This window comes from Bubalus kerabau, chromosome 20, assembly GCF_029407905.1.
Source record: "Bubalus kerabau isolate K-KA32 ecotype Philippines breed swamp buffalo chromosome 20, PCC_UOA_SB_1v2, whole genome shotgun sequence".
Taxonomy (NCBI): Eukaryota; Metazoa; Chordata; class Mammalia; order Artiodactyla; family Bovidae; genus Bubalus; species Bubalus kerabau.
The window spans coordinates 58,362,226-58,385,833 of NC_073643.1; the positions used below are offsets into that span (position 1 = coordinate 58,362,226).

Here is a 23,608-nt window from a genome sequence, read left to right on the forward strand (position 1 = left end):
CAGACAGCCATTTTGCTTTTTTGCATTTCTTTTCCATGGGGATGGTCTTGATCCCTGTCTCCTGTACAATGTCACGAACCTCAGTTCATAGTTCATCAGGCACTGTATCTATTAGATCTAGGCCCTTAAATCTATTTCTCACTTCCACTGTATAATCATAAGGGATTTGATTTAGGTCATACCTGAATGGTCTAGTGGTTTTCCCTACTTTCTTCAATTTAAGTCTGAATTTGGCAATAAGGAGTTCATGATCTGAGCCACAGTCAGCTCCCGGTCTTGTTTTTGCTGACTGTATAGAGCTTCTCCATCTTTGACTGCAAATATAATCAATCTGATTTCGGTGTTGACCATCTGGTGATGTCCATGTATAGAGTCTTCTCTTGTGTTGTTGGAAGAGGGTGTTTGTTATGACCAGTGTATTTTCTTGGCAGAACTCTATTAGTCTTTGCCCTGCTTCATGCCGTATTCCAAGGCCAAATTTGCCTGTTACTCTAGGTGTTTCTTGACTTCCTACTTTTGCATTCCAGTCCCCTATAATGAAAAGGACATCTTTTTTGGGTGTTAGTTCTAGAATGTCTTGTAGGTCTTCATAGAACCATTCAACTTCAGCTTCTTCAGCGTTACTGGTTGGGGCATAGACTTGGATTACTGTGATATTGAATGGTTTGCCTTGGAAGCGAACAGAGATCATTCTGTCGTTTTTGAGATTGCATCCAAGTACTGCATTTCGGACTCTTTTGTTGACCATGATGGCTACTCCATTTCTTCTGAGGGATTCCTGCCCTCAGTAGTAGATATAACGGTCATCTGAGTTAAATTCACCCATTCCAGTCCATTTCAGTTCGCTGATTCCTAGAATGTCGACATTCACTCTTGCCATCTCTTGTTTGACCACTTCCAATTTGCCTTGATTCATGGACCTGACATTTCAGGTTCCTATGCAATATTGCTCTTTACAGCATCGGACCTTGCTTCTATCACCAGTCACATCCACAGCTGGGTATTCTTTTTGCTTTGGCTCCATCCCTTCATTCTTTCTGGAGTTTTTTCTCCACTGATCTCCAGTAGCATACTGGGCACCTACTGACCTGGGGAGTTTCTCTTTCAGTATCCTATCATTTTGCCTTTTCATACTGTTCATGGGGTTCTCAAGGCAAGAATACTGAAGTGGTTTGCCATTCCCTTCTCCAGTGGACCACATTCTGTCAGAGCTCTCCACCATGACCCGCCCATCTTGGGTTGCCCCATGGGCATGGCTTAGTTTCATTGAGTTAGACAAGGCTGTGGTCCTAGTATGATTAGATTGACTAGTTTTCTGTGAATATGGTTTCAGTGTGTTTGCCCTCTGATGCCCTCTTGCAACACCTACCGTCTTACTTAGGTTTCTCTTACCTTGGGAGTGGGGTATCTCTTCACGGCTGCTCCAGCAAAGCGCAGCCATTGCTCCTTACCTTGGACGAGGGGTATCTCCTCACCAACCTTGTCCTGAAGGATCCCGGATGAGCCCCCAAGATGAAAGGTTGTTGTTGAATCACGTGAAGACACCGGGATTCTTGGCCCCCGGAGGAAAAGAATTCAATCCGGGGCCAGAGACGAGGCTTGATCGCTCAGAGCTCCAAAATCACTGCAGATGGTGACTGCAGCCATGAAATTAAAAGACGCTTACTCCTTGGAAGGAAAGTTATGACCAACCTAGATAGCATATTCAAAAGCAGAGACATTACTTTGCCAACAAAGGTCCGGCTAGTCAAGGCTATGGTTTTTCCTGTGGTCATGTATGGATGTGAGAGTTGGACTGTGAAGAAGGCTGAGCACCAAAGAATTGATGCTTTTGAGCTGTGGTGTTGGAGAAGACCCTTGAGAGTCCCTTGGACTGCAAGGAGATCCAACCAGTCCATTCTGAAGGAGATCAACCCTGGGATTTCTTTGGAAGGAATGATGCTAAAGCTGAAACTCCAGTACTTTGGCCACCTCATGCGAAGAGTTGACTCATTGGAAAAGACTCTGATGCTGGGAGGGATTGGGGGCAAGAGGAGAAGGGGATGCCAGAGGATGAGATGGCTGGATGGCATCACTGACTCGATGGATGTGAATCTCAGTGAACTCCGGGAGTTGGTGATGGACAGGGAGGCCTGGCGTGCTGCGATTCATGGGGTTGCAAAAAGTCGGACACGACTGAGTGACTGATCTGATAGCTCAGCTGGTAAAGAATCTGCCTGCAGTGCGGGAGACCTGGGTTTGATCCCTGGGTTGGGACGATCCCCTGGAGAAGGGAAAGGCTACCCACTCCAGTATTCTGGCCTAGAGAATTCCATGGACTGTTAGCCTCTGGGGTCACAAAGAGTCGGACACGACTGAGTGACTTTCACTTTCAAACATATTAAAATGCTACACTGAATATGCCAGAAAATTTGGAAAAGTCAGCAGAGGCCAGAGGACTGGAAAAGGTCAGTTTTCATTCTAATATCAAAGAAGGGCAATGCCAAAGAATGTTCCAATTACCGTACAATGTCACACACTAGCAAAGTAATGCTCAAAATCCTCCAAGTTAGGCTTTAGCAATATGTGAACCGAGAACTTCCAGATGTACAAGCTGGATTTAGAAAAGGCAGAGGAACCAGAAGTCAAATTATCAACATTCACTGGATCATGGAGAAAGCAAGGAAGTTAAAAAAAAAAAATCTACATTTGCTTCATTGACTACGTTAAAGTCTTTGACTGTGTGGATGACAACAAACTGTGGGAAATGCTTAAACAGACGGGAATACTTTAACTGCCTCCTGAGAAACCCGTACGCAGGTCAAGAAGCAATGTTAGAACCAGACATGGAACAATGGACTGGTTCAAAATTGGGAAAGGAGTACGTCAAGGCTGTCTATTGTCATTCTGCTTATTTAACTTATCATGTGAAATACAGAGTACATCATGTGAAATACTGGGCTGGATGAATCACAAGTTGGAATCAAGATTGTCAGGAGAAATATCAACAACCTCAGATATGCAGATGATACCACTCTAATGGCAGAAAGTGAAGAGGAACTTAAGAAGCCTCTTGATGAAGGTAAAAGAGGAGAGTGAAAAAGCTGACTTGAAACTCAATATTTAAAAAACTAGGATCATGCATCTGGTCCCATCACTTCATGGCAAACAGAAGGGGAAAAAGTGGGAGCAGGGGCAGATTTTATTTTTGGGGGCTCTAAAACCACCATGGACAGTGACTGCAGCCATGAAATTCAAAGATGCTTGCTCTCTGGAAGAAAAGCTGTAACAAACCTAGACAGCATATTAAAAAGTAGAGACATTATTTGCCAACAAAGGTCCATCTTTGGACCATAGTCAAGGCTATGGTTTTTCCAGTGGTCATGTATGGATGTGAGAGTTGGACTATAAAGAAAGCTGAGCACCGATGAATTGATGCTTTTGAACTGTGGTGTTGGAGAACACTCTTGAGAGTCCCTTGGACTGCAAGGAGATCCAACCAGTCCATCCTAAAGGAGATCAGTCCTGAATATTCATTGGAAGGACTGATGCTGAAGCTCCAATACTTTGGCCACTTGATGCAAAGTCCTGACTCACTGGAAAATACCCTGATGCTGGGAAAGGCTGAAGGCAAAAGGAGAGGGGCAGCAGAGGATGAGATGTTTAGATAGCATCACTGACCCAATGGGCATGAATTTGGGAAAACTCTAGGAGACAGTGGAGGACAGAGGAGCCTGGTGTGCTGCAGTCCAAGGGGTCACAAAGAGTTGGACAAGACTTAGTGAATGAAAAACAAAGATATTTAGATCCCAAAGCTTGGTTCTAGAGAGGTACTGCTCAGTGCTCCAGCCCTGGCAACTTCAGTGGGAAAACATGCAGGCAGACCAACGTTTGTATTTAAATTTTCAGGACTGTTCTTTAAGAAACACAAAACTTGCTACCTAGAGAATGAGACCACCTTAAACAACCGTGCCTGTTATTCTGTGTGTTCAAGGGCTCATAAAGACCTCAGCAGGGGAAGATGAGAGGAACACTGAGCTTGGAGGGTATGCCCACCTTTCCCCTTTCTCTTCACGCTGTCTCAGGACTCCGCTTCCAGGCCCAGTTCTTTACTCGATTATTAATATTAGTAATCATAACAGCTGCATGTGATGAGTGCCAGAGCACACACTTTCTACTCTTCCCTTTCCATCCCTAAGACCATCCTTGTAAGCCTGGCACTTACAGCATGCCAATTGTGCAGATGAGAAGGAAACCGACTTCCCCAAAGGCTGCTGCTGCTAAGACGCTTCAGTCGTGTCCAACTCTGTGCGACCCCATAGATGGCAGCCCACCAGGCTCCCCTGTCCCCGGGATTCTCCAGGCAACAATACTGGAGTGGGTTGCCATTTCCTTCTCCAATGCATGAAAGTGAAAAGTGAAAGTGAAGTTGCTCAGTTGTGTCTGACTCTTAGCGACCCCATGGACTGCAGCCTACCAGGCTCCTCCATCCATGGGATTTTCCAGGCAAGAGTTCTGGAGTGGGGTGCCATTACCTTCAAGGAGTCAGTGGCAAAACCAGGGTTCAGACCAGGTTTGATAGCAAAGCCTGTGCGGTCACCTCCAGCATCCAGCTACCAGAAAGTGACCGGCAGTACACAGGGTGACCCAGAAAACTGGGTCAGCAATTTGCCATCGTGAGGGAAGATAAAGGAGAAGATGAGGATTCTGCTTTCACCGGCATTCAAATATGAACAGAAGAAACACACTGTGAAACAATTGAATAAGCATTGCTAAATATTAGAGACCCTAATTTCATGCTACTTTCTCTTAGTGCTGTGTGACCCTGATTTTTAAACAAAGCTTTCAAGACCCCCACTCCCTATTTTCAGGGCTGCTCTGCACACCGGAAGTGACTGGCAGCAATCAACCTCGTATTTTTTCACTCTAAAGTGAAAGTCGCTCAGTCATGTCCAGCTCTTTGCGACCTCATGGATTATACAGTCCATGGGATTCTCCAGCCCAGAATACCGGAGTGGGTAGCTGGTTCCCTTCTCCATTGGATCTTCCCAACCCAGGGATTGAAACCAGGTCTTTTACATTGGAGGCGGATTCTTTACCAGCTGAGGCACACAGGCTACAAATCCCCTGCTCACAGAATCGCAGTGTACAGGTTTTACCCCAGTAAAAGAAGTGAAGCATCAGAACAGCACCAACAGACGGCAACATGGCTGTTTTGTAGAATTGTGGACCGAAAATCTGTCGTCTCCGTGATCTTACTGGCCAAATGTGAACTGCAGGACAGTCAGTGCTGGTGCCAACTTCGCCTCCGAATGAGTGCCAGCGGTACCCCGGGGTCCCCCAAGTGCACTCCTAGGCAGCACAGTGGTCAGTGCGGCCCTGGGCACTCATCTGTCCCCCTCAGTGCTCCTGGGACAACAACAGCCAGGCTCCTGTTTCCAGCAATGCCAGACCGTGCCTGAGAGTCACCAATTCTCGGGACTAAATGCACCCACACAAAGGTATTTTTCCAAAGCCTCCACAACGTGCTGGATTACTCTTACAACCAGGAAAATCCAATAAATATTATAAATGGAGGTGGGGGATGGAGAGGAGAAATTTCTTTTTAGCCTAAGTACTTTTCCCACAGGAGAAAATGAAAACCCACATTCAAGAGCATTTTTTTTTTAAAGAGAAAATGAAAATGCTTTAACAAAAAAGGTAAAAATAAATGAAGATTGAAAAAAAAAGTTTATCAATAAGTAACAATGAACTTTTAGATCTGTGTACTAGGCTCAGATACTCTGGGAAACCTAACCAGGTTGAGCCTGGTCAACCTGCCTAAAATGGTGTCCTACTCACACTGCTTTAGTGCTATGTATTAAACCAATATGAGTGGGAGCCGAGTGTTATATATAAAGTTTTTTTTTAATTTAATTTAATTTTTTATTTTATTTTTAAACTTTACAATATTGTATTGGTTTTGCCAAATATCGAAATGAATCCACCACAGGTATACATGTGTTCCCCATCCTGAACCCTCCTCCCTCCTCCCTCCCCATACCATCCCTCTGGGTCGTCCCAGTGCACCAGCCCCAAGCATCCAGTATCATGCATCGAACCTGGACTGGCAACTCGTTCCATATATGATGTTATACGTATTTCAATGCCATTCTCCCAAATCATCCCACCCTCTCCCTCTCCCACAGAGTCCAAAAGACTGTTCTATACATCAGTGTCTCTTTTGCTGTCTCGTATACAGGGTTATTGTTACCATCTTTCTAAATTCCATATATATGTGTTAGTATACTGTATTGGTGTTTTTCTTTCTGGCTTACTTCACTCTGTATAATAGGCTCCAGTTTCATCCACCTCATTAGAACTGATTCAAATGTATTCTTTTTAATGACTGAGTAATACTCCATTGTGTATATGTACCACAGCTTTCTTATCCATTCATCTGCTGATGGACATCTAGGTTGCTTCCATGTCCTGGCTATTATAAACAGTGCTGCGATGAACATTGGGGTACACGTGTCTCTTTCCCTTCTGGTTTCCTCAGTGTGTATGCCCAGCAGTGGGATTGCTGGATCATAAGGCAGTTCTATTTCCAGTTTTTTAAGGAATCTCCACACTGTTCTCCATAGTGGCTGTACTAGTTTGCATTCCCACCAACAGTGGAAGAGGGTTCCCTTTTCTCCACACCCTCTCCAGCATTTATTGCTTGTAGACTTTTGGATCACAGCCATTCTGACTGGCGTGAAATGGTACCTCATAGTGGTTTTGATTTGCATTTCTCTGATAATGAGTGATGTTGAGCATCTTTTCATGTGTTTGTTAGCCATCTGTATGTCTTCTTTGGAGAAATGTCTATTTAGTTCTTTGGCCCATTTTTTGATTGGGTCATTTATTTTTCTGGAATTGAGCTGTAGGAGTTGCTTGTATATTTTTGAGATTAGTTGTTTGTCAGTTGCTTCATTTGCTATTATTTTCTCCCATTCTGAAGGCTGTCTTTTCACCTTGCTTATAGTTTCCTTTGTTGTGCAGGAGCTTTTAAGTTTGATTAGGTCCCATTTGTTTATTTTTGCTTTTATTTCCAATATTCTGGGAGGTGGGTCATAGAGGATCCTGCTGTGATATATGTCGGAGAGTGTTTTGCCTATGTTCTCCTCTAGGAGTTTTATAGTTTCTGGTCTTACGTTGAGATCTTTAATCCATTTTGAGTTTATTTTTGTGTATGGTGTTAGAAAGTGTTCTAGTTTCATTCTTTTACAAGTGGTTGACCAGTTTTCCCAGCACCACTTGTTAAAGAGATTGTCTTTAATCCATTGTATATTCTTGCCTCCTTTGTCAAAGATAAGGTGTCCATATGTGCATGGATTTATCTCTGGGCTTTCTATTTTGTTCCATTGATCTATATTTCTGTCTTTGTGCCAGTACCATACTGTCTTGATGACTGTGGCTTTGTAGTAGAGCCTGAAGTCATGTAGGTTGATTCCTCCAGTTCCCTTCTTTCTCAATATAGCTTTGGCTATTCGAGGTTTTTTGTATTTCCGTACAAATTGTGAAATTATTTGTTCTAGCTCTGTGAAGAATACCATTGGTAGCTTGATAGGGATTGCGTTGAATCTATAAATTGCTTTGGGTAGTATACTCATTTTCACTATATTGATTCTTACAATCCATGAACATGGTTTATTTCTCCATCTATTAGTGTCCTTTTTGATTTCTTTCACCAGTGTTTTATAGTTTTCTATATATAGGTCTTTAGTTTCTTTAGGTAGATATATTCCTAAGTATTTTATTCTTTTTGTTGCAATGGTGAATGGAATTGTTTCCTTAATTTCTCTTTATGTTTTCTCATTATTAGTGTATAGGAATGCAAGGGATTTCTGTGTGCTGATTTTATATCCTGTAACTTTACTATAATCATTGATTAGTTCTAGTAATTTTCTGGTGGAGTCTTTAGGGTTTTCTATGAGGATCATGTCATCTGCAAACAGTGAGAGTTTTACTTCTTCTTTTCCAATTTGGATTCCTTTTCTTTCTTTTTCTGCTCTGATTGCTGTGGCCAAAACTTCCAAAACTATGTTGAATAGTAATGCTGAAAGGGGGCACCCTTATCTTGTTCCTGACGTTAGAGGAAATGCTTTCAATTTTTTACCATTGAGGATAATGTTTGCTGTGGGTTTGTCATATATAGCTTTTATTATGCTGAGGTATGTTCCTTCTATTCCTGCTTCCTGGAGAGTTTTTATCATAAATGGATGTTGAATTTTGTCAAAGGCTTTCTCTGCATCTATTGAGATAATCATATGGTTTTTATTTTTCAATTTGTTAATGTGGTGTATTACATGGATTGATTTGCAGATATTGAAGAATCCTTGCATCCCTGGGATAAAGCCCACTTGGTCATGGTGTATGATCTTTTTAATGTGTTGTTGGATTCTTATTGCTAAAATTTTGTTAAGGATTTTTGCATCTATGTTCATCAGTGATATTGGCCTGTAGTTTTCTTTTTTTCTGGGATCTTTGTCAGGTTTTGGTATTAGGGTGATGGTGGCCTCATAGAACGCGTTTGGAAGTTTACCTTCCTCTGCAATTTTCTGGAAGAGTTTGAGTAGGATAGGTGTTAGCTCTTCTCTAAATTTTTGGTAGAATTCAGCTGTGAAGCCGTCTGGACCTGGGCTTTTGTTTGCTGGAAGATTTCTGATTACAGTTTCAATTTCCATGCTTGTGATGGGTCTGTTAAGATTTTCTATTTCTTCCTGGTCCAGTTTTGGAAAGTTGTACTTTTCTAAGAATTTGTCCATTTCTTCCACATTGTCCATTTTATTGGCATATAATTGTTGATAGTAATCTCTTATGATCCTTTGTATTTTTGTGTTGTCTGTTGTGATCTCTCCATTTTCATTTCTAATTTTATTGATTTGATTTTTCTCCCTTTGTTTCTTGATGAGTCTGGCTAATGGTTTGTCAATTTTATTTATCCTTTCAAAGAACCAGCTTTTGGCTTTATTGATTTTTGCTATGGTCTCTTTTGTTTCTTTTGCATTTATTTCTGCCCTAATTTTTAAGATTTCTTTCCTTCTACCAACCCTGGGGTTCTTCATTTCTTCCTTTTCTAGTTGCTTTAGGTGTAGAGTTAGGTTATTTATTTGACTTTTTTCTTGTTTCTTGAGGTATGCCTGTATTGCTATGAACTTTCCCCTTAGGACTGCTTTTACAGTGTCCCACAGGTTTTGGGTTGTTGTGTTTTCATTTTCATTCATTTCTATGCAAGTTTTGATTTCTTCTGTGATTTGTTGGTTATTCAGCAGCGTGTTGTTCAGCCTCCATATGTTGGAATTTTTAATAGTTTTTCTCCTGTTATTGAGGTCTAATCTTACTGCATTGTGGTCAGAAAAGATGCTTGGAATGATTTCAATTTTTTTGAATTTACCAAGGCTAGATTTATGGCCCAGGATTTGATCTATCCTGGAGAAGGTTCCATGTGTGCTTGAGAAAAAGGTGAAATTCATTGTTTTGGGATGAAATGTCCTATAGATATCAGTTAGGTCTAACTGGTCTATTGTATCATTTAAAGTTTGTGTTTCCTTGTTAATTTTCTGTTTAGTTGATCTATCCATAGGTGTGAGTGGGGTATTAAAGTCTCCCACTATTATTGTGTTATTGTTAATTTCTCCTTTCATACTTGTTAGCATTTGTCTTACATATTGCGGTGCTCCCGTGTTGGGTGCATATATATTTATAATTGTTATATCTTCTTCTTGGATTGATCCTTTGATCATTATGTAGTGACCGTCTTTGTCTCTTTTCACAGCCTTTGTTTTAAAGTCTGTTTTATCTGATATGAGTATTGCTACTCCTGCTTTCTTTTGGCCCCTATTTGCATGGAAAATCTTTTTCCAGCCCTTCACTTTCAGTCTGTATGTGTCCCCTGTTTTGAGGTAGGTCTCTCGTAGACAGCATATGTAGGGGTCTTGTTTTTATATCCATTCAGCCAGTCTTTGTCTTTTGGTTGGGGCATTCAACCCATTTAAGTTTAAGGTAATTATTGATAAGTATGATCCCGTTGCCATTTACTTTATTGTTTTGGGTTCAAATTTATACACCGTTTTTGTGTTTCCTGTCTAGAGAATATCCTTTAGTATTTGTTGGAGAGCTGGTTTGGTAGTGCTGAATTCTCTCAGCTTTTGCTTGTCTGTAAAGCTTTTGATTTCTCCTTCATATTTGAATGAGATCCTTGCTGGGTACAATAATCTGGGCTGTAGGTTATTTTCTTTCATCATTTTGAGTATGTCTTGCCATTCCCTCCTGGCTTGAAGAGTTTCTATTGAAAGATCAGCCGTTATCCTTATGGGAATTCCCTTGTATGTTATTTGTTGTTTTTCCCTTGCTGCTTTTAATATTTGTTCTTTGTGTTTGATCTTTGTTAATTTGATTAATATGTGTCTTGGGGTGTTTCGCCTTGGGTTTATCCTGTTTGGGACTCTCTGGGTTTCTTGGACTTGAGTGATTATTTCCTTCCCCATTTTAGGAAGTTTTCTTTTTTCTTCTTCTTTTTTTTTTTAACAGTGTCAGACTTTATTTTATTTTATTTTTTTTCTGGCTCTAAAATAGTGTTCTTTTTTTTTTTTAATTTTATTTTATTTTTGGAAGTTTTCAACTATTATCTCCTCAAGTATTTTCTCATGGTCTTTCTGTCTTCTTCTTCTGGGACTCCTATGATTCGAATGTTGTAGCATTTAATATTGTCCTGGAGGTCTCGGAGATTGTCCTCATTTCTTTTAATTCGTTTTTCTTTTTTCCTGATTCATTTATTTCTACCATTCTATCTTCTAATTCACTAATCCTATCTTATGCCTCTGTTATTCTACTATTTGTTGCCTCCAGAGTGTTTTTTATTTCATTTATTGCATTATTCATTATATATTGACTCTTTTTTATTTCTTCTAGGTCCTTGTTAAACCTTTCTTGCATCGTCTCAATCTTTGTCTCCAGGCTATTTATCTGTGATTCCATTTTGATTTCAAGATTTTGGATCAATTTCACTATCATTATTCAGAATTCTTTATCAGGTAGATTCCCTATCTCTTCCTCTTTTGTTTGGTTTGGTGGGCATTTATCCTGTTCCTTTATCTGCTGGGTAGTCCTCTGTCTCTTCATCTTGTTTAAATTGCTGAGTTTGGGGTGTCCTTTCTGTATTCTGGCAGTTTGTGGAGTTCTCTTTATTGTGGCGTTTCCTCTCTGTGTGTGGGTTTGTACAGGTGGCTTGTCAGGGTTTCTTGTTTAGGGAAGCTTGTGTCGGTGTTCTGGTGGGTGGAGCTGGATTTCTTCTCTCTGGAGTGCAATGAAGTGTCCAGTAATGAGTTATGAGATGTCTATGGTTTTGGGGTGACTTTGGGCAGCCTGTATCTTGGAGCTCAGGGCTGTCTTCCTGTGTTGCTGGAGAATTTTCTTGGTATGTCTTGCCCTGGAACTTGTTGGCCCTTGTGTGGTGCTTGGTTTCAGTGTAGGTATGGAGGCGTTTGATGAGCTCCTGTCAATTAATGATCCCTGGAGTCAGGAGTTCCCTGGAGTCAGGGTTTGGACTTAAGCCTCCTGCTTCCAGTTATCGGTCTTATTTTTACAGTAGTTTCAAAACTTCTCCTTCTATACAGCACCATTGATAAAACATCACAGGGTTTTAATCTATTGCCTGTAGCTTCCAAGGCGGTTCCCTCTGTTATAGCTTCTTCTGTTTGCTGGTCTCTTCAGTGTCTGGTTTCCGCCCTGACACAAAGGGGACGGTGGTGGACACTTTTGGTTTTTTTTTTAGGCTCACTTGTTCAGTTGCACTGTAGGGAGGGAAGGACGCTGCAAACAAATAACACTGGCGTGTGCTCGCAGTGCCTCAGCCACACTGGGTCTGCCCCGGCTCATGGTGCGTGTAGCCTCCCTGCCCACACTGCTCAGGCTCTAGGTTGCATCTCCAAGAACCATCCGTGGCTGGCCCTGGGCTGCTTGCGCCTCCGGGGTCCAAGCCGCACTCGGGTAGTCCTCAGAGGCGCAGACTCGGTTGGGCCTGCGTCTTGTGCCCTTCCCAGGTCCGAGCAGCTCAGGTGATGAGGTGTTTGGCGAGCGCCATTGCTGCGACTTATTGCCTCCCCGCCGCTTGTTTATCTAGGTGTACAACCAGTGCACCTTCTCAGGCAGATGTTGACCGTCCAGACCCCCAAAAAGTTTTAGTTAGCAAAAAAGCCTGCTTACAGTTTTATAGATAATGTCTCTCTGGGGCTGCGATTGCCCCCTTCCGGCTCTGGCTGCCTGTCACCGGAGGGGGATGGTCTGCAGCCGGCTATCTCTGTTCAGTCCTTTGTTCCGTGCGCGGGCCTGGTGGTGTCTTAGGTTAGGGCTGGCTTTTCGCGTGGTAGATATCCCACAGTCTGGTTTGCTGGCCCAAATTATTTCGCTCAGATAGCACTCGGGGTATTCAGGCCAGAATCTTACTCTAAGCGATACAGCCTGCGCCACGCCTCCCTGCCCAGCCCCTGCTTGCTAGTGGTGTGTGCAGGCGTCTGCGCTGCTTCTCCACTGGGGGAGTTACCATAGGGCTTGCAATCTGCAGGTTTTGTTTATTTCTTTTTCCTCCGTGTTATGTTGCCCTCTGTGCTTCCAAGGTTTGGCACAGATTTGGCAGTGAGAAGGTTTCCTGGTGTTTGGAAGCTTCTCTCTTTTTAAGACTCCCTTCCCGGGACGGAACTCGGTCCCTCCCTCTTTTGTCTCTTTGTCTTTTATATTTTTTCCTACCTCCTTTCGAAGACTTGGGTTGCTTTTCTGGGCGCCTGATGTCCTCTGCCGGCATTCAGAAGTTGTTTTGTGGAATTTACTCGGCGTTTAAATGTTCTTTTGATGAATTTGTGGGGGAGAAAGTGTTCTCCCCGTCCTACTCCTCCGCCATCTTAGCTCCTCCTCTGTTTTTTTTTTTTTAAGAGAACTGAATCTCTTTATGAGGGAACTCTAGGACAGGGATGGCCAAGATGCCATCATTTCCCGTCCCAGTCTGGAGCTGAGATGAGGAAAGGTCAGCTTCTAGAACTGCAGCTAAGAGGATCACCTATGGTAATCACCATCAACAAGTATTGTAACAGCCGTCACGGATGGGGTGCACTGTGGCTCTGCGGATGCGGCGACTCCCCCACCCCCAAATGCACCCTCACAGCTGCAAAGCACTGAAGGGTGTCGCGGGCCAGGCGCTGAGCTCAAGAACCTTGCATGGGTCAACCTACCGCATTCTCCAGCAACCTGCTGGGGTCAGTAACATCATTATTGTTTTTGGCCACGGTGTACGGCTTTTGCAGGATCTTAGTTCCCCGACCAGGGACTGAACCTGGGCCCACAATAGTAAAAGCACCAAGCCCTAACCACCGAACTGCCAGGGAATTCCCAGTAACATTGTATCATTATTCTTACTTTCTTCTACTGAGGTGAGATTCACATCATGTTAATGATATTTAACTTTTATTTTTATGTAAAATACAAAGATACAAAAACTCTGAACAATTTAATGGCATTTAGTAGAATCCCAGGGACGGGGGAGCCTGGTGGGCTGCCGTCTATGGGGTTGCACAGAGTCGGACACGACTGAAGCGACTTAGCAGCAGCAGCACATTCAGTGTCGTACAACCAGCAGCTCTATCTGGTTCTAGAACATTTCATCACCCCGAAAGGAGAGTCCGTACCCACTAACCAGTTTCTCCCCATCCCTCCCTCGCTGTAGGCTCTGGTGACCACACCAATCTGAGTTCTGTATGGATGTGTTTATGACTGCAATCACACAGTATGTGACCTTTTGTGTCAGCTTCTCACTTGGCATAATGTTTCTGAGGTCCATCTGTGTTGGAGCGTGGGTCAGTATCCATTCCTCTTTGTGGCTGAACAGTCTGTTCCACTGTGTGTGTATGCTGGTAACACTAATCCCTCTTAACATATGAAGAAACCAAAGTTAGGGTCTCACAGTCAGTAAGTGGTCGAGTTGGACGCAAACCACTCAGCATGATGCCGCTGAGCCTGCTCTGGCACAGAGGGAGAGTTAGAAAAGGGACGTGGAGTGAGGATCTGGTGACAGACTTTGGTTTTTAAGCTACCCTGGAAGGCCTGCGAGATTTAAGCAGCATGTGAGCCTGGTGCTTTGAAGGCCGGGTGGGCGGGCTGCAGCAGCAAACCCCAGAAACTGCCAAAGGCGGCTGTATCACGGAGCCAGCCTCCCATCTTGATGAAACTCAGCTTTTTTTTTTTTTTTTAAAACAAATGTCACAGCATATGTATGCTCAGTTGCATCCAACTCTTTGAGACCCCATAGACTGTAGCCTGCCAGACTCCTCTATGGGATTCTCCAGGCAAGAATACTGGAGTGGGTTGCCATTTCCTACTCCAAACAAATGCCATCTTGTACATTTATTTCAGAAGGTAAGAAAGAGGCGTTAGGTCTAACGCTTCCACAGGTAAGCTGACCCTGCCTTCAGCTGGAGACTTCGAGGGTGACGTAAACCAAAACCCCGGCTGGTGTATCTATTCCAGGGCTGTCTCTGACCTCAGCTGGTGTATCTCCTCCAGGGCTGTATCTAACCTTAGCTGGTGGATCTAACCTTAGCTGGTGTGTCTACTCCAGGGCCATCTCTAACCTCGGCTGGCATATCTCCCCCAGGGCTGTCTCTAACCTCAGCTGGCATATCTCCTCCAGGGCTGTGTCTAACCTCGGCTGGTGGATCTACTCCAGGGCTATGTCTAACCTCAGCTGGTGGATCTACTCCACGGCTGTGTCTAACCTCGGCTGGTGGATCTACTCCAGGGCTGTCTCTAACCTCGGCTGGTGAATCTACTCCAGAGCTATATCTAACCTCGGCTGGTGGATCTTCCTCTGACGCTCAGAGTGCACGGCTGGTTTCCCAGTGTTCAAACCATATATGATGGTGCAGAACCTTTCCCTCAAGGCTTGCAGGCACCCTTCCGGAGCTTTCAGTTACAAGTCATAACTGTGGTCCTCACGCTTTCCTACACCTTTTCTGGAGCCTTTATTCCAAGGAGTCACCACAATCTTCGAGGCTATTAACTGATGACACAGTATTTGGAGAGTTGAGAGGGGGATGATCCTCTGGTGAAGGATGCATGACAGCAAGAGTGTCTACCATTAAGGCATTCGATGCCCTGATTAGGCTTGGAAAGAAACAGCCTCATGAAGGATAAATCAAATAGGAAGGAGACGGCTCTGGAAATTTTTTTGCTGACTTGTCAAGGTTTCAAGAAAGTGATGATTCAAAGCCAAGTCTTTGTCTAAGAGAGCCTGGAGTAAGCAAGGTGGATGATAAAGATGCTGACCAACTTGTCCTGTTACTAATGAAGAGCAAAGAGTGCTTTCACACTGGGTATTATTGGTCTGAAGTGGGGAGGGGGTGACTAGAGCTCCATCATCTGGACGCCAAATCTGGAAGACGAAGACTTAACCATCTGGCTGTGAGAGTAGGATCAGGAGCAGAAGAGAAGCAGCGTGTGGCACACACAACCTCAAGTGGAACTTCAGTCATCAGGAGCTCCAACACCGAGGTGAGCGGAATGCAAACAGGCCTGCTTTGGTTTTCCCATCTCACGGCTTCCAGAGATGGTTCTTAACTGTCTGCTTCTGGGGTAGTCAGTGCCGAGGAGAAGCCTGCCCGCCAGGGGCGTGGATCTGGGCACTGAATCTCAGACACTGCTCACTGGCCCTGCCCACTCATCCCGACTCACTCCTGGCCCTCAGGTAACACTCTTCATTGTCATCTACACAAGTCTGTTTTCCTTTGCTTTTTTTAAACAAAGTAATTTTACTTACTTCATCTAGTGTGTTTTATGAAATATTAATCGCAGAACAAACAGAATAAACAGCACTCCTGGCTAAGCCCAATTTGCATAGGGCAGGCCCAGGTGGAGGAAAAAACATATAAGAGGAGGAGCCAAAGCGCTTTCTCTTGGACTCTCTCTCTCCTGCGTGCGTGCATGCTCTTTCTCTCTCTCTCCCTTACGTGTGCGCACGCGCGCTCTCTCTCTCTCTCTCTCCCCCCCTCTCCTCACCTCCCTCCCCATGCACTCTTCCACTCTCTTCTCTTTGAGTCTTGGATTCTCCTGCTATCTTCTAAATAAAATGGAGCTGTAACACTGAAAAAAAAAAAAATGAAATATTAATTGCACTCACCAAACACCTCGATTAATTTTTCTCACCACATATTTTATTTCGTAACAAGTTGGGTGAAGCAATATACAACTCTCCTCTAGCCCATACTGCTGTGTGCTCTACACAACACGCCCGCCCATGAGGTCACTGAGAAATAACGAGGTAACTTGTTTTGCAATGCTTCATATGACACAGCAATCCTTGGGAGACAGTACATGGAATTTTCCGTGTTGGGGTAACTGGCTAAAGTTCCTGGAGAGCTGAGCCCTGTGGACAGAGCACCCTCCTCCAGGACAGACTCGACGTGGGTAACAAGAGGCAGGTGCACAGGGCTGAGCCGCCTGCGGTGAAACCATTTCAGGTAAAATCAGAGACTAACGGAAGTTCCCTGCTGCTGGGAGAGTCCGCCTCCCAGAACCGCTGAGGTGCCAGGGCAAGAGGCTGGGGGTCAGTGAGCGAGCAACCCAAGGATAGAACCTGTGGTCCCTGCACAGGGCCGATTTCCTCCGTGAGTTTTAACTTTTAAAACACTAACACTTTCTGGTGCGGGAGCACCATGCCCTTTACAACTTTTACATTAAGGGCGATTGCCACGAAAGGACTTTTTACCTCGCCTGAATTTGGTTTATGCAGGAAGCTCAGTGGTATCTGCCGGTGAGATTAGAAACCTGAGGCTGAACTGTTAAAGTTCGTCCTGGTCGCTCCTCTCCCGTGAAGAGACCCAGCGGCTGAGAATCACCTCCTGGAACCAATCCAAACACAAAGGCAGCTGAATTTTGGAAGCAGAAATACACGAACGCACTAGACACGCGGCATCACAGGGATGTTTCACAGCTGCCTGTCTGTACAGGGACGGTACCTGCTCCTGTTTCTTGGAACTAAATGTGGGAGGAACGTGAATGCCGCAAACCCAGCATGGAAACAGCACCTACGGGCATCACCCCGGGATTCTAAGAGCTCCCCTGGCCGCAGCGGTGGCTGTCTGGCGGCACGTTTCAGGAACAGGGAGCGCTGGTGTGAACCCAATATCTGACAAAGAACCAGGTTCGTGACGGCTCTGGTGTGTCTGTGTCAGCACAGAGAAGGGACTCCAGGGGCTGGAGTGGTATTTACTGAAAAGCTAACCCCGTAGACACAGTAAGGACGAACAGCGGGATGAGGCCCTGGAGACAGACTCCATAGGCCTCCAGCAGGGTGTGGGGGGCGGGAACAAGGAGGGACAGAGGTATTAACCAAGACTGGGCCACTGGAGGGTGGACTGGCGGTCCCGGCGGAGAAACACCCTCCAGGAAGATGGGGGAGCCTCAGCCCAGCCCAGGCCCCAGAGCCAGACCAGAAGTTCAGGGGGCCAGCAGGCTGTCAGCGACCTTTGTCTCGGGGATTGAGCACCAGGAGAGGCTGGGCTGGCCCAGGCCGGCAGTGCAGGTGGTTCTGGCTGAGCACTGGGGACAGAAATCAGAGGGCATCGAGGCTGCGGGGCCACAGATTGAGGAGGAGAGAGGCTGGGTTCAGCGAGGAAGGGTCTTGGAGGGCGGAGGGGAGGCACTGATCCTGTCCTGTCTGGGGCCCACACCTTCCAGAGGACAGACACAGCACGACGGGCAGAGCCTTCCAGATGACATCAACTTGGCTCTGAGTTCACTTACTTGAACTTTAATTTGTTTCATACATTCGGGTGACTCCATGTCTTTCTCGGTCATGGTGGAGGGTTTAATCAAATAGCACAGCATAAGTTCCTAAGGAGACAAGGAAATACAAACTCTGTATTGCACCAAACAGAAATACAAACCTGAGTGCGTGTGCAAGAAACGTGGGCCCCCTCCACCCACTCACAACTCAAAGCATGTCCGTTTCCCTTCAGGAATGTAACCGGGCATTCTAAACTGAAGATCTGCCATCTATCTGGTCGTCGCTGACACGGCAGACGAATGCAAACACAGCACATAGACTCCAGACACAGCGTTTAAAGTACTCACCACTGGAGTCAGCACAGACCCCCTCATTCTATAGGACAAAGCTACTTTCACAGGCTAAAGCCTCAGCAGCTTAGCCTGCACGCAGGCAGCTGCCGTGGGCTCCTGCTGGCCCTCCCCCCAGGGCCACCCGTGCCTCCAGCAGCGGGACAGGGAACTCGGAACTACTCACAGAGGACGCCCTGCACGTTCATTGCTTGTAATCCTGGTACAGGGTGATCAGATCAGATCAGATCAGTCCCTCAGTCGTGTCCGACTCTTTGCAACCCCATGAATCGCAGCACACCAGGCCTCCCTGTCTATCACCAACTCCCAGAGCTCACTGAGACTCACATGCATCGAGTCAGTGATGCCATCCAGCCATCTCATCCTCTGTCGTCCCCTTCTCCTCCTGCCCCCAATCCCTCCCAGCATCAGAGTCTTTTCCAATGAGTCAACTCTTCGCATGAGGTGGCCAAAGTACTGGAGTTTCAGCTTTAGCATTAGTCCTTCCAAAGAAATCCCAGGGCTGATCTCCTTCAGAATGGACTGGTTGGGTCTCCTTGCAGTCCAAGGGACTCTCAAGAGTCTTTTCCAACACCACAGTTCAAAAGCATCAATTCTTTGGCGCTCAGCCTTCTTCACAGTCCAACTCTCACATCCATACATGACCACAGGAAAAACCATAGCCTTGACTAGATGGACCTTTGTTGGCAAAGTAATGTCTCTGCTTTTGAATATGCTATCTAGGTTGGTCATAACTTTCCTTCCAAGGAGTAAGCGTCTTTTAATTTCATGGCTGCAGTCACCATCTGCAGTGATTTTGGAGCCCAAAAAATAAAGTCTGACACTGTTTCCACTGTTTCCCCATCTATTTCCCATGAAGTGGTGGGACCGGATGCCATGATCTTCGTTTTCTGAATGTTGAGCTTTAAGCCAACTTTTTCACTCTCCACTTTCACTTTCATCAAGAGGCTTTTGAGTTCCTCTTCACTTTCTGTCCTAAGGGTGGTGTCATCTGCGTATCTGAGGTTATTGATATTTCTCCCGGCAATCTTGATTCCAGCTTGTGTTTCTTCCAGTCCAGCGTTTCTCATGATGTACTCTGCATATAAGCTAAATAAACAGGGTGACAATATACAGCCTTGACGAACTCCTTTTCCTATTTGGAACCAGTCTGTTGTTCCATGTCCAGTTCTAACTGTTGCTTCCTGACCTGCATACAGATTTCTCAAGAGGTAGATCAGGTGGTCTGGTATTCGCATCTCTTGAAGAATTTTCCACAGTTTATTGTGATCCACACAGTCAAAGACTTTGGCATAGTCAATAAAGCAGAAATAGATGTTTTTCTGGAACTCTCTTGCTTTTTCCATGATCCAGCGGATGTTGGCAATTTGATCTCTGGTTCCTCTGCCTTTTCTGAAACCAGCTTGAACATCAGGAAGTTCACGGTTCACATATTGCTGAAGCCTGGCTTGGAGAATTTTGAGCATTACTTTACTAGCGTGTGAGATGAGTGCAATTGTACAGGGTGAACCGTCCCTCCTATCCTGCCGGGAGTGGGATGGAAGCGAACACAAGCCGGAAGCTCATGGGGCACTGGGTTTGAATCCCGGTTCCGCACATGAGCTGCGTGAGCATGGGTTTATCACCCCACCTCCCCAACACTGACTCCTCGCCCTTCAGATAACAACAGGATGGTGAGAGAAGACATAAGGCGTTCAGTTAGTTAGTTAGTTCAGTCGCTCAGTCGTGTCCAACTCTTTGTGACCCCGTGGACTGCAGCACTCCAGGCCTCCCTGTCCATCACCAACTCCCTGAGTTTACCCAAACTCATATCCATCGAGTCGGTGATGCCATTCAACCATCTCATCCTCTGTCATTCCCTTCTTCTCCTGCCCTCAATCTTTCCCAGCATCAGGGTCTTTTCCTGTCAGCCAGCTCTTCGCATCAGGTGGCCAAAGTATTGGAGCTTGAGCTTCAATATCATTCATTCCAATGAACACTGAGGACTGATCTCCTTTAGGATGGACTGGTTGGATCTCCTGGTAGTTCAAGGGACTCTCAAGAGTCTTCTCCAACACCACACTTCAAAAGCATCAATTCTTCAGTGCTCAGCTTTCTTTACAGTCCAACTCTCACATCCATACGTGACTAATGGAAAAACCATAGCCTTGACTAGATGGACCTCTGTTGACAAAGTAATGTCTCTGCTTTTCAATATGCTATCTAGGTTGGTCATAACTTTCCTTCCAAGGAGTAAGTGTCTTTTAATTTTAGGGCTGCAATCACCATCTGCAGTGATTTTGGAGCCCCCCAAAATAAAGTCTGACACTGTTTCCCCATCTATTTGCTATGAAATGATGGGACTGGATGCCATGATCTTCGTTTTCTGAATGTTGAGCCTTAAGCCAACTTTTTCACTCTCCTCTTTCCCTCTCATCAAGAGGCTCTTTAGTTCTTCTTTACTTTCTGCCATAAGGGTGGTGTCATCTGCATATCTGAGGTTATTGATATTTCTCCCGGCAATCTTGATTCCAGCTTGTGCTTCATCCAGCCCAGCGCTTCTCATGATGTACTCTGCATATAAGTTAAATAAGCAGGGTGACAATATACAGCCTTGACGTACTCCTTTTTCTATTTGCAACCAGTCTGTTGTTCATGTCCAGTTCTAACTGTTGCTTCCTGACCTGCATATAGGTTTCTCAGGAGGCAGGTCAGGTGGTCTGGTATTCCCATCTCTTGAAGAATTTCCCACAGTTTATTGTGATCCACACAGTCAAAGGCTTTGGCATCGTCAATAAAGCAGAAATAGATGTTTTTATGGAACTCTCTTGCTTTTTTGATGATCCAATGGATGTTGGCAATTTGATCTCTGGTTCCTCTGCCTTTTCTAAAGCTAGCTTTAACATCTGGAAGTTCACAGTTCTTGTATTGCTAAAGCCTGGCTTGGAGAATTTTGAGCATTACATTACTAGCGTGTGAGATGAGTGCAATTGTGTGGTAGTTTGAGCATTCTTTGGCATTGCCTTTCTTTGGGATTGGAATGAAACTGACCTTTTCCAGTTCTGTGGCCACTGCTGAGTTTTCCAAATTTGCTGGCATAGTGAGTACAGCACTTTCACAGCATCATCTTCCAGGATTTGAAATAGCTCAACTGCAATTCCATAACCTCTCCTAGCCCTGAACATAGTGATGCTTCCTAAGGCCCACTTGACTTCACATTCCAGGATGTCTGGCTCTAGGTGAGTGATCACACCATCGTGATTATCTGGGTCGTGAAGATCTATTTTGTACAGATCTTCTCTGTATTCTTGCCACCTCTTCTTAGTATCTTCTGCTTCTGTTAGGTCCATACCATTTCTGTCCTTTATTGAGCCCGTCTTTGCATGAAATATTCCCTTGGTATCTCTAATTTTCTTGAAGAGATCTCTAGTCTTTTCTATTCTATTGTTTTCCTCTATTTCTTTGCACTGATCACTGAGGAAGGCTCTTACTCACCTTGTTATTCTTTGGAACTCTGCATTCAAATGGGTATAGTTTTCCTTTTCTCCTTTGCTTTTCGCTTCCCTTCTTTTCACAGCTATTTGTAAGGCCTCCTCAGACAGCCATTTTGTTTTTTTGCTTTTCCTTTTCTTGGGGATGGTCTTGATCCCTGTCTCCTGTACAATGTCATGAACCTCCATCCATAGTTCATCAGGCACTCTATCAGATCTAGTCCCTTAAATCTATTTCTTACTTCCACTGTATAATCATAAGTGATTTGATTTGGGTCATACCTGAATGGCCTAGTGGTTTTCCGTACTTTCTTCAATTTAAGCCTGCATTTTGGGATAATGAGCTGATGATCTGAGCCACAGTCAGCTTCCAGTCTTGTTTTCACTGACTGTATAGAGGTTCTCCATCTTTGGCTGCAAAGAATATAATTAATCTGATTTTGGTGTTGACCATCTGGTTATGTCCATGTGTAGAATCTTCTCTTGTGTTGCTGGAAGAAGGTGTTTGCTATGACCAGTGCGTTCTTTGCCCTGCTTCATTCTGCACTACAAGGCCAAATTTGCCTGTTACTCCAGGTGTTTCTTGACTTCTTACTTTTGCATTTGAGTCCCCTATAATGAAAAGGATACCTTTTTTGGGTATTAGTTCTAGAAGGTCTTGTAGGTCTTCATAGAAACGTTCAACTTCAGTCTCTTCAGCATTACTGGTAGGGGCATAGACTTGGATTACCGTGATAGTGAATGGTTTGCCTTGGAAATAAACAGAGATCATTCTGTCATTTTTGAGATTGCATCCAAGTGCTGCATTTCGGACTCTTCTGTTGACTGAGGGCTACTCCATTTCTTCTAAGGTATTCTTGCCCACAGTAGTAGATAAAATGGTCATCTGAATTAAATTCACACATTCCACTCCATTTTAGTTCACTGATTCTTAAAATGTCGACATTCACTCTTACCATGTCCTGTTTGACGATTTTCAATTTGCCTTGATTCATGGACCTAACGTTCCAGGTTCCTATGCAATATTGCTCTTTACAGCATTGGACCTTGCTTCTATCACCAGTTACATCCACAACTGGGTGTTGTTTTTGCTTTGGCTCCAATTCTGCATTCTTTCTGGATTTATTTCCCCACTGATCTCCAGTAGCGTATTGGGCACCTACCGACCTGGGGAGTTCATCTTTTAGTGTCATATCTTTATGCCTTTTCATACTGTTCATGGGGTTCTCAAGGCAAGAATACTGAAGTGGCTTGCCATTCCCTTCTCCAGTGGACCACATTCTGTCAGAACTCTCCACCATGAACTGTCCGTCTTGGGTGACCCTACACGGCATCGCTCACACTTTCATTGAGTTAGACAAGGCTGTGGTCCATGTGATCAGATTGGCTAGTTTCCTATGATTGTGGTTTCAGTCTGTCTGCCCTCTGATGGAGAAGGATAAAAGGCTTATGGAAGCTCCCTGATGGGAGAGACTGACTGAGGGGGAAACTGGGTCTTATTCTTATGGGTGGGGTCATCAGAGGTGTTCAGTGATAAGTATTAATTCCCTTTCTTTCTCTGAGAGAACTGCTATCTGTGAAAACAAACGTGTCCATGTTTTCTGAGTCATCTGTGAATGTGTGTGGGTGGATTCTGAGCACGGGCTGGTGGGTCCTGCCCCCGGGAAGGAAGGCAACAAGGCTCACTGACACCCATGCCCACGGGGAACCTCGGGGCTCAGTCCCTGGATTGGGGCAGAGGGGAGGGCATGAGAGGAGGGCCAGCTTCTAGAGCTCCGCTGGCATAAATGCTTGCAGTGCCCACAGATGACTTTCATGCTTCCGAAACATTTAATATGAAGATCCAACCGTTTAAGTGACATGTGAACCCCAAAGCTGATGCTGTGTTACCTTGGAGACACTGACTGAAACTCTGCTCAAGGCAGCCAGGGACCTCCAGCTGAGAGGTCTGCGAGGAACACCCTGGAAACGGTCGTCCACCAGCTCCACGACGACGGAGTAACTAGAAAACA

General features: G+C 44.8%; 1 protein-coding gene across 7 annotated transcripts in view; it reads right to left on the bottom strand.

Annotated features, from left to right (window-relative positions):
* Window positions 1-1,430: 1,430 nt before the first annotated feature.
* The window catches only part of TSEN2 (tRNA splicing endonuclease subunit 2), a 60,145-nt gene continuing 37,967 nt past the window's right edge, over window positions 1,431-23,608 (bottom strand). For 4 of the 7 annotated variants that reach the window (XR_008705850.1, XR_008705852.1, XR_008705851.1 and 1 more), the window contains 4 exons: window positions 23,487-23,598; window positions 17,794-17,883; window positions 16,757-16,889; window positions 13,446-16,131 (listed from right to left, as the gene is read on the bottom strand). Coding sequence is in view for 1 of the 7 variants with exons in the window: in XM_055556941.1 (XP_055412916.1) it covers window positions 16,830-16,889; window positions 17,794-17,883; window positions 23,487-23,598 (262 nt within the window). In the remaining 6 variants the exon portion in view is untranslated. Of the gene's footprint in view, window positions 1,638-13,445; window positions 16,132-16,180; window positions 16,890-17,793; window positions 17,884-23,486; window positions 23,599-23,608 lie in introns of those variants that run through there. The other 3 variants (XR_008705854.1, XR_008705853.1, XM_055556941.1) reach the window with 3 other exon arrangements.